The sequence below is a fragment of the Plectropomus leopardus genome, chromosome 19 (genome assembly GCF_026936395.1).
Source record: "Plectropomus leopardus strain MGB_pleo_1.0 chromosome 19, ASM2693639v1, whole genome shotgun sequence".
Lineage (NCBI taxonomy): Eukaryota > Metazoa > Chordata > Actinopteri > Perciformes > Serranidae > Plectropomus > Plectropomus leopardus.
The window spans coordinates 13,690,439-13,704,267 of NC_142194.1; the positions used below are offsets into that span (position 1 = coordinate 13,690,439).

General features: G+C 39.8%; 1 protein-coding gene across 2 annotated transcripts; it reads right to left on the minus strand.

Moving 5' to 3' along the window:
* Positions 1-1,082: 1,082 nt before the first annotated feature.
* On the minus strand, positions 1,083-13,562 carry dbf4b (DBF4B-CDC7 kinase regulatory subunit). Of its 2 annotated transcripts, none has more exons than XM_042507937.2 (12): positions 13,436-13,562; positions 11,991-12,194; positions 11,362-11,553; positions 9,996-10,046; positions 9,790-9,859; positions 9,521-9,585; positions 9,238-9,274; positions 9,101-9,146; positions 6,851-6,979; positions 6,612-6,750; positions 6,382-6,515; positions 1,083-4,554 (listed from the first exon to the last, which is right to left on the minus strand). In XM_042507937.2, the coding sequence occupies exons 2-12, from the start codon at positions 12,138-12,140 to the stop codon at positions 3,039-3,041; spliced, it is 2,529 nt and encodes an 842-aa protein (XP_042363871.2). In that variant the 5' UTR covers positions 12,141-12,194; positions 13,436-13,562; the 3' UTR covers positions 1,083-3,038. The 2 variants fall into 2 exon arrangements, with proteins under 2 accessions (XP_042363871.2, XP_042363870.2); XM_042507936.2 differs by having other exon boundaries at positions 11,991-12,191; positions 13,436-13,527.
* Positions 13,563-13,829: the final 267 nt, after the last annotated feature.

Genomic DNA, 13,829 nt, shown 5'->3' on the forward strand with positions numbered 1-13,829 from the left:
GGCAAGAGGCCGAAAGGAGCAGCTTCTTGCTATGGTTGAGGAGAAAGGACAAGTGCTGGGGCAACATTTAGCACAAGGGCTCGCTGCAGGGGGTGGCAGGGAGACATCCCTGCCACTGCTCCACCACCAGGAGAGGCTCCAGGTTTAAAGGATCGAAACGGAGGTGCTTGGTCGTACCTGGCTGATGAGCTTGCAGCTAGCCGACCACTGGACAACGCATGAGGTGCAGCAGGCAGTAATGTCACAGCAGGATAACGCCTACCTGTTTACTCAATAAGATAGTTTTATTTATTTTAGAATGAAAGAAACTGATAATTTCTGTAAACTAGCGTTATTTGATTTTGACTGTTGCTATGGACTCTGTTCAGCGCGGATCATCTACATTCAGTTGTTTCAAGAAATAACGTAATAATAATATGTTTTCTTCTAATTAGTGAACTTTTCTATTCTCGTTCAAATTAATTTTTGACCTTCAAAACAGTGGCTGACAAAACAATAAACCAACTTCTGGGCCAAAATGATTGATAAGTATTTCTTGTAGGAGCAACCATTTTGACTTTTTAAGAGGCAAAGATTTTTCAGCGTTGTATGTCGCTTAAACGTCACCCCTAAACTTCCTGTTAGACATCACACCATCACAAGACACAATTCCTGCAGTCCTTTTACTTTTCCAACAAAGTTCACACAGTACACACACAACCCAAAAGTCCCCTGAGTTAAAGGGCAGGATTGTTCTCCTTTCTTTGGTGATGAGGTGAAGTGGTTTTTGGCCAGACCCACCCATACAAAGGCTCCTTTCATTCCAACAAATCTGAATGTTTAAGGGTTATGTAACAAGGCTTTGAGATGAGATATCAAATATTGTTTATGTCAGCTGGAAGCTGGGCGGATGAGCCAAACAGGACACATCGACCCACCGCTGCCCTTGCCTCATCTCTTGCCTCTCCATTTGGCTCTCCTTTAGCCTGAAAGCAGAGTCAGCATGTATTATGACTGAGAAATATTACCTTCAACCTACCTCAACACATCTTAACTTTACTCTACCTGAGAAAAAAAGTGTTTCTGACCTATGTAGCAGGAAATATTTGAGGATAAAAACATTTATTTAAAAACACTGTACATGAATTTACATCACATTTCTTCCACGAGAGTTGCTACCACAAACTGAATTCGTGTGTGGTTTCCCTCTGTTTTTAATTCCACGCAAGATACTCAGAAGGTGAGATTTTTGAACAACATGGGGTTTTAAGTTTTGTCAATTATGGTGAGCGATGACGTGAAGTGAAGATAAAAAACCTCCCTGTGGGTGCAGCACACCACTGTGAAGCAGGCGTCTTTCCATGACAAAGCTAGTCCTTTGGACGACCTTCAAAAGCCAGGAAAAAGGCATTTGACATTAATCAGACACATTTCCATCTCACAGGTTATGTGAATCTTCCACAAATGCCTCATCAACACCAGCAAAAGTGGGATCTGATCCAGACACAGCACTTACAGTAATTGAGTAATGCCCCCTTCAGAAAAAGCCTCATTAAATTCTCAATACCACCATGTGTTCCCGGACATAGCTGCTGAAAGACTGCAGTCAGCATGACATACAGAATATTGCTTCTGTGCACGAGGACGATTAGGGGTTCAGAGGAAAAAATATGATGGATGTTCTTCAAATTCATGGGAAGATGCACAATCTACTTACATCTACTGCAACAAAAAATAAAAGTAAAAATCTGCATCTGTAAAAACAGCTAAATGTTACATTTTAGTTTACACTAAGTTTTAAATTCATTCAGTGTACATTGACTTATTTTGATGAGCTCAAGTGCCACTTATTGTTTCTTGTTGTGGGATACACAGCTGAAGGTCAAAAGCCCCTTTAACGCTGCCTGTTCAAGATGGCAATGTCGCATCATTACTCTGCCCCAGTGTTATGTGTAAAAAAGTACTATTGTGGAACGGGTGGACAGAGTAGTCTTGCCTTTAAGTCAGCAGTGGAGACATTAACAGTGCTGAATAGAAAACCTCAGGAGTGAATCCTTAAACCCGGAAATTCATTTGTATTTTAAATGGGTTTTTTGTTAGAAGCCTGAAATAAGCTCTGTGGTTAATACAAGCCAAAAAGACTTTTACATTTTGTTCTACAACATCAAAATACGTCAGTTAATACCCCACTCTGAACTTTTAAGCCTGAATGTGACATAAAAAAAGCAGTTTCAAACAAGTGGTTAAATTAAACTACTGAACATCATAATAACGAGCTGCGCCGAACACAGCTTCACAATCTCGTAGCGGTGGCGATGCCACCGTAGTATAGCCTAAGAATGGCTTTTTACTTATGCCGATTACATTTAGGCTTCAAAAATCCTGAAAGTGGTGTTGTAAAGATGATTATCTTGCTGAGCAAAATGTGTAAGTATCATAAACATTTGTTTACCACAGAGCTTATTTTCTGAAATGATCCAAAATCCAACAGAAAAATCCCATAGGCTTTTTGATGAGGGAACCAGGGCGACATTACCTTCCGGGTTTACCTACAAGAAAACATCATTCCTGCACTCTGTTGACTTTTGTGTAAGAGGGACAGCCATGTGGCACTTTAACGTGTCATGTCTGCGACCCACTAGCTAACTTTGAAAAAAAGAACAGCAACCACAATGTCAACAAACTGAGGAGGATTGTGATTTGGGAGCACCTTAACCTCAGAGCAGAGGACAAAATCAACCGCCATATAATAGGGACGGTAAATCATTGTTATTGCCATGTTATGTCATTGTTATTGTTTAGAAAGCACTGTCCAACACGCTTGTTATATGTCACACTAGAGGCCAAAGCTGAACACCAGCATGCTGGTTTAAACCACACATTAGTGTGGCGTTGTGCAGCCATTGTTTGGATCTGTAAGAAAAGCAAAGGCGGTGTAAAGAAAGGTCTGAAAACTGAAACCTTCTTGTTGGATCTCTGTGTAAAAAAGGGCTAAAGACTGCCTTCTGCGACTTCCAGGCCGTGGTTCTTCCAGTTCTTTAAAAATGGCCAAGAAACAATCAGTGCTGAACCTCAACTATCTGTACCACAGTCCTTGAAAACGATGAAGAGTCCATCTCTTCCCCACACAGCGAGGCTGCCGGCGTTGTCGGCTGAAGAACAGTGTGTAGACGTGACTCGTAGCTAGTGTCGTGCATCCAGGTGCACGGCGTGTGAAGGAGCTCCTGGTCGAGCTCACAGCTCGGCTCAGGAGGTGACAGAGAGGCTACAGGAGTCCGTCCGAGCCGCGACAGCAGGCCGCAGTCCCAGTCAGAGTCTGATGATGATGAAGAGAGCGCGGCTAAGTCTGGGATGAGGGCTGACTCGATGCACACTGAGGTGCAGTGGGATAGTGAGCGTTGAGAGTCTTGACTGGAAAACACACTTTGAGATTTGTCCTTGGGAAAGTGGAGTGGAGAAACACAAATCTTTGCTTTTGAAGAGAGTGGCCACGATAGTTGTTCAGCAATAAAAGTACCCCCAGGATCCGAAATGTTCATTTGATTTGATGCCTGACTAAGATTCCGTACAGTAGGCACAGAAAGCGTGGTAAAAGTCTGTTTTGAACCAAGCGTGTCCACAGTGCACATTGATGAGACCTCTGAAATCAGACAGGACTGTATTACCTGACAAGAAACCTTATCAAATAGTAAAGAACCCGCAGATTTCATAATGTCATTTTTTAGTTTGGCAGATGTATCCTCTTGTTCAGTGCAGCAACTGCTATAGCCAAATTCTGCTGTAATCCTCCTCTTTTTGCTCCGGCTGTGTTCAGGGCTGGCTGATCTACAGCGCTTTTTGGGGTTTAGCGCTGTCGTTGAGTGTCGAGGGAGAGAACGAGATCTACGTGAAAATTGAGCAACATATTCCAAACCACTGGTGGAACATATGATCTCATTAAATCCTGAAAAATTTTCTTGGCTTGATACTTTTGATTCTTCTGCATTTGTCAAAGCCACAGAGGGAAAATGTGGGGAGGAGACAGGATCTGGGACAGACGGAGACACACTCCTTTCAATGTCCATTTCACAAGTATGTCCCTCCACAGCCTTCTCTGCAGGGTACCATTGAGGACTGAGGACAGGAGGGTCGGAGTGCGGGTCCATATTGTAGGAGGGATAAAGGGCTTGTGGGCTAAGGGCCGGAGGCAGGGGGTAAGGATCAAAAGGTGGTGTGTCAGGGCGAGGGGACAGACATTGAGCGTCAGGGTGCTGGTTGGCTGAGTCACTTGCTTGTGGTTCAACATCCAAAACAGGCATGACTGGACTAAGAGCATAAGTATTGTTGTCAGAGAGTTGGCAGTCTGTGTTAACAGTGAAATGCTGGATGTCAACAGGTGGAGCAGCTGGTGGTTTTGGGATTGGAAATTGAACTTCTGGTGACGGGCTGGCTGGGACAGAGGAAAGAGGACCCCTGGTAGGACTGGAGATGTGAATACTGAATGAGGAACTTTGTCTCTGCAGGGCCTGAACTGCATGCTCCGTCTCGGCATCAGTGAGAGGCTCGAGTTCACAAATGGGCAAAGGAGTTGGTGGCCTGGAAGGAGGGCATTGAAAATACAGAAAATCATTGAAACACAGAAATTCAGTGTGGTAGAACTAGAAAGAAAATCACAGGAATTTCACAACACCAGGCAATGTTTCCCCTCTAATCTTTTCCAGCAGCGGTGCTGAAGTGCATGACTTTTATTTTGCAAAGCTGGAAGATATTAAGTGAGCTTGCTGACACGCGAGGAGCTTTAGACCAGGGCTGCCCTGCAGTCAGAGGCTCGATCATCAGTCAGAGAACCTCAGTTGACTGAGATTACTTCGAGTTGCGCAGTCGTTGTTTTCTGTGCAGTGTACTTATGGGTAGGACTGCTCAATTATGGCAAGAATAATAATCCTGATGATTATGAATGATATTGATATCATATTATTTATAATATGATTACTCACTTTGCCTTTACAACATCATGCAGTTATTGAACATTAACTGTGGTGTTTATTTTTTACACTGGATGTCCTTTAACTTAAAATACAAGTGAACTAAAAAACAATGAAAGCTTTGTGGTGCAGCCACAGCTGGGTAACACATCTTGCACATTACCGTAGTTTGTTCACATTCACATAATAATAAAACCTAACCCAACAAATATAATGTAACAATACATAACAGTTGCTGTATCAATAACAGCAAAATACATTTTGAGTAAGAATCAATGATTATTTCACTAACTCACGAGACACTCAGCAGAGACAGACAGACATTTTTCCATTATCTGTTTAGAAGCATATGGGACTGTCACTTTAATGAGAAAAGTGGGTCCACCTTAACAGTCCACCTTAAGGGAGTCTGATCAGTTTCCAGTGGGAAACTAACTTAGCTTGCTAACTTCGGGCTAACTTCTGTCACTTACATCAGCAACTGGCGAGCTAGACATGGGAACGCATCTCGGGTCATGAGGAGTTGTCGCATTTATTCTCTGACAAATAGCCTCAACTGTTGACACATCACATTGCTGTGTTTCATGCCATACTTTGTGCTCCTCTCACTGCAGCCTCATTGTCATCATCACTGGCATTGTGGCAAAAAGTGATCGTCTGCCAGAAACTGATTGCTGTCCACGGGAGCACGTGCAGCCTGTTAAAGCTGTATCGCCCAGTATTCACGTCTTCAGCTGCTTTTAAATGGATCAAACAGTCGTAGCATGTAAATACACATAACATTATGTCATTGGTAAGAGTATAGGTATGTCTTTGTGAAACTTCAATGTTTCTTGAAACCCAAAGTTCATGTGTTTGCGATTTATAGTTTGATCAGGCATGACATTTATGCGATTATAGACAATATTGTTGTTCCCGTTGTTTGTATGTGTTTAATATGTCTAAAATCTTGTTTACATTTGGAAAGTAGTCTGTCACATTTTACGGATGGGTTATATGCATTATATTACCTGCTCTGTGCCCAAGATTATAACCACTCCAGTCCTTTTTACCTTCTTTTACTTGTTGAAATACCTTTTGAAGAGCCAATACAACACATAGAAACCTGCCAAAAAGCGACTGCAGCTCCTATCTTGCCATTGAAAGGCTGTTTTTGCCTCAAAATGACTTGATTTCACTCATAGAGATTATATTTGAGATTATATCTTACCCAGTCCCTTTTTACCTGTGTAAATACGTTACAAAGACCAATACAACAAATAAAATGCAATTTTCAACTTGCCAAAAAGTGATTGCAGCTTCTATCTTGTTACTGAAATGTTGTTTCTGCCTAAAAATGACTTGATTTAATTCATAGTGAATATATTTGACAGACTGCAGCGCACCCAGTCCTCTTTTACCTGTTATAAATACCTGTAAAAGACCAATAAAAACTCACCGGTTCAGTGTTTCTTCTGATTGTTCAGCTTGATTAAGGTTGAATCCAGGAAACATTTCAGTCACGAGTTGGTCCACCACACCGTAGTTTGAGGGATCCAGCACAAACGAACGATGCTGATCAGACTGCAAGTGCTGCGAGGGCCAACAAAGACCACAAGACACAGATGTAAATATAAGATAAACAATAAAAGTAAAAAATCAGTAATGTAAAAACAAAAGCTATTTCACCTCCTCCAGATTAGTGAAGGGCTGATGACAACATTCGCAGTAAGACAGGTCCTTTTTGCGTGGCCGCCAAGGTGAAGGGTTACAGCTGAGTGGGGTTTGAGATTTGTCCTGAATGCTGCTTTCAGCTTTTTTCTTCTCCCTAATTTTCAAAGAATGAACCACAATTATGTCAAATCCTTTATAACAGACTTTTAAACACAAAGTCTTTGTACCCTTCAAATAATGGCAGTTGGACAAACCTTGTTTTATTTTCTCCTTGCTCGGCCTGCTTTTCAAACCGAGGAGGAGGAGTTTCAAAGGGGCTAAATCGGCCCAGGTACGACATAGTGGGGAAGGTCATAGATTGCATATGCAAGGGCCTGTATTTCCTGGTAAGAAAACAAAATAAGAGAATGTAATACACAAAATATAAATCAAGTGAAAATGCTTTAGCACTAACAAAGTTATACATTAAATTGTCCTTTACAATGGATATCTGAGTGTGGATAAGATAATTCAAATAAAAGACCAAAAACAACAAAAGGAATAAAAACACACAAAAGGGAAATAAAATAAATAAAACAAGTAAAATACATAAAAAGATGTATCCACCATTACTAATATATCTGTGATTGGCCAATACACTGGGCTCTAATTAAAACTAAAAGATGATGGAAGGAAAATTTTATCATGGATGGCACAAAAATGCTGCTTTAAGAGTGACAAATAGTGAAACCGTAAGAGAAATAAAGCATTTAAAAAATAAAAAAATGTTATGCATGGAGATGAATTCATAATTCTTTCATAATAACACTGTAGCCCTCTGAATTAGAATCAAATCAACAGTAGTCTACCTTTATAAGGACGATTTTGACTATTATCAAAATATTTTCAAATTCAAAATGTTTCAATACGCCTAGCAAAGCCGAATGTGAGATTACCCATCTGAGATCGACCCTAGATAAGCTAAAACCGAAATGTTTCAGATGTCATGGGTTCAGTTTCTCTCAACAATGGCCTACATGCATTAGCCAGAGCACTTCAATTAACTGAAATGAGAGGACAAATGAAAAGACCTGTTAGCACGTAGAGATCCCCTGCAGCAACAGGCAGCAGAGCTTGCAAAGCCTCATCGAAAAGAAATCGTATCCGCTTGAGCTCTGGGCTCCTGGGGAGCGGCATCACTGGGGGGGGCCTTGTCACATTACACGATGGGACTCCTCAACGGGTTCAATTAAGAAAATCATCTGGGCTGAAATGCAAACCTCCACAACCAGCGCACAGTGGGGTAAGAAGGGCAGAAACACGGGGACAGGTCACTGCCACTCATTGTTGTTTCACTGTCATTATACTTGGCAAGCAAAAAAGGATCTAATCGGACTAATCAACCACTACATGAACCTGGGCAGGCCAAAGAGCGTATTTTATCTTTCCACTATTGTATTCTAGCTTGTCTTTCCTCATTAACTGGAATCAAAAACAGTATTAAAGCAGTGATAGCCAATATTTTATACTAACAATATATCAAATGACAATGTGATCGGGATTGCTAGTCCTGATGAACCTATGAAGCATTATTTCCTCAATCTGTAGCCCACCCCCAGGTTTAAAGCACCTCTCAGGTCTTTGTTTATCTCTCACAGCATTGTTTAGGTGCACAAGGTCACTGCTTTCAACAAGAAAAAAAGAAGCTCAATACAAGATTTCAGTCAAGAACATGTAAACCGAGACCAAATCATGACCAAGTCCAGTGTACTGAGACAAGACCAAGACTTTGAGGGGTTGAGACCAAGACAAATGCAAGTCACACACTTATAATAAAATATGGAACATATAGACATTCCTCACATTAATCTGACAGATTCAGAATCCCAAAGTAAACAGGAATCGACAAATGAAAATTCCTCTTCAGTCATCTCTTTTATTGCCATGCAGTACATTTGTGTATGCATAAGTGTACCATGAATAATGTCTTGATAAATTAATAATAAAACACTGCAGAGGTGAATTTTCCATGTGTTTTTTTTTTTAAACTTTGTTTCCTGTGAGCAAACAAATACGAACAGCTGAAATCTCAACCATACACGTATATTCAACCCTCCTTTTTTGTCCATGGGCTGATATCCTTGCATTTGTGGTCTTGACTGGTCTTGAAATAAAATCCCACTTTCATGTTGTACAAGACCAAGAGAAAACAGATTGAAAATGCAGTGGAGACGAGACCAAGACCCTGTCTTGAGATCAAGACTTGAGATAAAGACTAAAACCTTACTACAAACCCACTGTACACTTCCGGTTCAGCACCAAACAGCAGACAGACACAATTAACAACTAGCTGGTGAACACATTGGTGCATTTAGCAGCTAAAGATGAAGATATTTCCCTCTGGAGTTAAGGAGATTTCTGAGGTAGTAGGACAGATGATTGCTCTTTCCAACGTGTTATGCTTGGACTCAAATCCCCCTCCTCTGCTAAAGAAAAAAACAAACTGAATAAGCAGAATAACTCACCTGCTCAAATCTTCAATTTTTAGAAAGGGTGACCTCAAAGGTACAGCTGTTTGAAGAAGAACAGGTAACAATCAAATAAGCTTTTACACAGGGAAATACAGGATTGCTGGAAAATGCTTATGTGTATATCAACTCACCTTTGATAACATAAGAACCTTGTTTGGTGTAAGTCCTCTGCAATCAAAAAAGAAGCTTAAAATAAGACTCATTGATATTAAAGAGTAAAGACAGACGTACATTATATTAAAGCAATTTGAATAGTTCTTATATTTTTTTCTTTATAACCCTGATAAAGTTGATTATATTTTAATGGGAGCTTATTTAATTGATTTTGTCTTTTTAAAGCTTTGTTTTAATATAAATTTGTTTACTTATTTTTCTGTATGTCTACTACATTTGGATATGTGGTGGACTTGTTACCTCTGGCCTCTTTTGTGTCACACTGAGGCTCTCTCGAGTCAGCTGTTTCAAATATAAAAGGACATCTGATAAAACATTAAGGAATAATACGAGACTCTCACACACTGTTCTGTGATTAAGAATGGGACATTTTTGAGATGTTGGACAGCAAACATGTTCGGTCAGTATCAGTACCAGCGCAGAACAAACCATAAGCACTCACATGGTGCCATCTGCTGTGAGCAGAGGTTCACTGCATTACAGACATGTACGTGTTACTCAAAGGATACCATCCACATACAAAATCTTCACTCCCCATGATCGAGCATTGGCCAAAACACTGCTCCCCTGCAGTCGTTCCTACAAGACAGATCCAACAGAATCAAGTCAAGATGAAAAACATGTCAGCCTTCAGTATATAACCAATATCCATCAAAAATATATATAGCCCACAGATCTGCAGGACGAGCCATATTTTGGCTACACTGACACTTACGTTGTTGCGAATGGCTTTTTCAAGCAGGGCCTTCCCACGGCTGCCACAGGCCTGGAGAGAAAAATACAGCACAGATATACATTTCATTCTAGTTTATACTTTATTGTGGCATCTACTGGAACATGTCTACTTAATTTACATTGCCTGGGGGCCAATTTTACAAAATGACAGGAGACCAGGGGCCAGATAATAAACAAAAAGCACAAGACAGGTGTATGGTGGTGTGTTTCCAGGATTTGGGGACATTCAGGGCTAAGCCCAGACCCCCAGTGCAGGGAAATCCTCCTTTCCTTTTCTTTTTATTAAATGAATAACCTCTATTTTGATGCACTACATTCAAAGTACAACAGTACAACAGACCACATAAGTTATTCCAAAAGAATCTGCTGTTTGGGTTAACCTGATAACTGTCAAGAAAAAAAGGGTGAGAGGTAAATATTACTGATGTCAAGTCAGTTTCAAGACTTGACATCAGTAATATTTACCTCTCAACCTTTTTTTCTTGACAGTTATCAGGTTAATTATATTTAAGGATATTAGTTAGAAGTTAAGTCAAGTTAAAATCAAAGATCTCTATTTTGTTCTCTTTTGTGGCACTTATGGCGATAAATTGTGATTGCAGTGTTTTTGTTTGCAGATTAAATCTTGAAACAGTTATGAACGTGTTGACCCACAACCCATAGGTCAGGCGGGTTTGGTTAAGATTACTTGAAAATATCACAGATTTGGGGAAATGGGTCAAAAAGTGACACAGCAATTTTCTGATTATGTTAATACTAACTTACAGAAATATTGTGTGCAATAATCTACCTTCCATCATTTCTTTCCCTATCTCGATGACTCTCTCTCTCTCTCTCTCAAACACACACACACACACACACACACACACACACACACACACACACACACACACACACACACAGGCTTGTCTCTGTCCTCGTCTTAATCCTGAAAAATGTTTCCGTTTTGTTGGTTGGTATTTTTGTAGGCTGTGGTTTAACTCTCATTTATATAAATTTTTTTATGAGACCTGCAGGTGGTGAGATAAAAGGTTTACCACAGCATAGATGGTGTGTGTGTATGTGTGTGTGTGTGTGTGTGTACATACTTAGTAAATATTTTTTTACGTGTTTGAGAGTGAATTATTAATGACAGTGCACTGCTTGTGATTTTTGTCCAGGAATGTCTCCATAGACACCCACTTCATAAAACTGAATAGGCAAGCATTTCCATCAGTGGGCCATGGGCTCAGTGACCCTTGTGTTACCTCATTCAGCTAAATGGTAATCACTAAGTTATAACTTTAAGTACCAACACCCTTACAAACTGTAAAAGTTTTAAAACATGCATAAGTGATGCTCAGTACCGTTGGTCTAGGAGTTCCAGGTCGCCGTTTGTCACTGCTGAGGGCGCTCCCTCTCTGCATTATAGGATGCTGGGCTTCTTCACTTGTCCCCTTTGCACCTGCTTTGGTATCGGTACACTTCTGCTCCTTCAGGCCCTCTTGGCATCCAGTCACGACAAAGCTCACATCCTTGTGCAGGAAACTCTCAACCCTCTTCAAAACAATGATAAGAAAACAACATCAGTTTTTGCTGAGAGACATCTGCCTTGATCTTTTGATAACTTAAGGAAACAACAACATCAACAACATACTGCTGTCCATTGTTCCATATAATATTATTCCATTTTGTTTTTGTAAGAATGTGGTGTACCTCTAGTGGTGTTTTTGGCTATTGCAACTTCAAAACTGAGCCAGACTAAAGCAAAACCAAACTGTTTTAACGCCACACTGATCCGGCAAAACTGATATTCCTCTGTCTTCAAAGACAGACATATTGATACAAATTGATGTGTGGCCAAATTCTTGCAAAAGTTTACTTTGTATCTAAAACGTCAATTCCTAGGTCATACCCGATTGCAATTCTTGTATTTAATTAACAACAGTCAGTGTTAACAGCACAAGATCCAGAGACATACATCACACTTGCTTACCCCTCCTAGAAGAGCTACAGCCTCCAAGAGCAGGGCTGTCGAGCGTTTCTTTACACTGTCCAGGTAAAAGATCTTCCCCTCCAGTTTCTTCTGTCCAGGACACAGTGAGCCCAGAAGACCTTGTTCCTCTGCATACTGTTGGCGCTTCATGATCCTGGTGCCGTAAAGGAGCTAACAACTTTACAGAAATACACCAGGATCCTACTAAAAAGAGAGAACAACGCACAAGTGTTAATTAAAGAATGTAAGTCCACATACACATTGACAAAGAGCTAATAAAAACAAGCTCTACTATCAGGAGCCAGATATTTCACATATAAACTAGGAGTTGACAGATTATCGGCCCCAAAATCCTGCCAGGATATTTGGCATTTTGCCAATTACCTGTAAACCTAAAAAGTGTAAAGAGAGTGTGAGCATGGGAGGAACGTTTATTTTGTAAAACCTCAAGAGAGCTATTTTTATTTATTCATTTTTGTTTAAGTTTTCACTTGACTTTATCAAAAAAGTTGCTGTATATGATGTTTACCATTTCAGTTTTGATGAAACATTTACTAAAGGGATTTAAACAAAGTTGTGTGTTAAAGTTTGTTATATTCCAAATTATAAATATTGACAGAAAGATTTTCATTTTTATTGTAAATGCATATTGGTTACAAAAATTGGTTATCAGTTTCATTAATTACTAATAATCAGTATCATATTGGTCCAGAAAAAACAACATTGGTTGACCCATAATATAAACAGCTATAATACAAATTACATCAAATATCTTCATTTTGATAATGTTGTGTCCAAAATTTGAGGGAATTTAACTCTTTGAAACCAGAGCAGCTTTCTTTCAACAAACATGGGGAAAAATGTAATGACCAACTTTGCAAATACGGATTATTAGCAAATAAAAAAGGAAAAAACAAAAAAAATTACATTTATTAAAAGGAAAAAATGTCCAGAAAATTATACTTATAATTATTTTATATTTGGGATATTTTAAATATGATACAAATATTAAATACACACATATATAATTTTGGGGCCATGTCTTGTAAAGTTGCTCATTGCCTTCTCTCCATGTGTGAGAGAAGTCAAACAATTTGCTCGGGTTTCAAAGGGTAAACACAAAGTCTCAGAGGTTCAACAATAGTATATCTGTTCATAATCGTGTTGTTAAATAACACGTGGTATCTTCGCTCCAAACAATGTTACAAGTTTGTGAAGTTTTACAGGAAAAGAACGTAGCATTAGTTTTCTACTAAACCACAACATTGTAGCACAAGCTGTTAGCCACCTCCCTAGCTAGTTAGCACGCTAGGTTGTACGTTAGCCTTAGCTAGCTTTCCTCTGCACCGGGGCCACAAATACACGCTGAGCTAGTTTTAATTAAGTTTTATTAGTCTGATAAACATATTTACGCTTCGTCGGTGCAAAAAGTGTAACCTACTTACGTTTGTTTCAGTGCTGAATGACTGCGATAAAGAATTGAATGCTGTTTAATCAACAAACGGTACTCGAGGAGGAACCGGGACCAACCGCCGCTTTTTTAAAAACACTGGCGGAGACGTGAAAGAAACGTCAACGTCACATCCGGGACAGATGCTGCGTTCAATGTCGCGCTTCAGACAGACTTCTGCCTGTCAGGATCTTCTTCAGAGATGCGATTGTAATGTCTTGCGATTAAGCAATAAAGTGAAATGAAATGAAAATCAAGCCTGATTATCATGCAGCTCCTTACAAGTCACCTTTTGAGTATTAATCCACGTCTTTCTTAATGTCGGTTATGTATTGCATTTTATTGTATTGTGCGTTTTACGTAAGTTTTTGACATTACCCTAAACACAG

What these genes read in the sequence shown, in the direction of transcription:
- dbf4b (XM_042507937.2), bottom strand. Translation starts at nt 12,140, where the DNA reads ATGAAGCGCCAACAGTATGCAGAGGAACAAGGTCTTCTGGGCTCACTG. An exon ending in CAAGGAGAAAATAAAACAAG is followed by an intron (nt 6,751 to 6,850) that starts GTTTGTCCAACT and finishes TTTGAAAATTAG; the next exon opens with GGAGAAGAAAAAAGCTGAAA. An exon ending in CCTTCACTAATCTGGAGGAG is followed by an intron (nt 6,516 to 6,611) that starts GTGAAATAGCTT and finishes TGGCCCTCGCAG; the next exon opens with CACTTGCAGTCTGATCAGCA.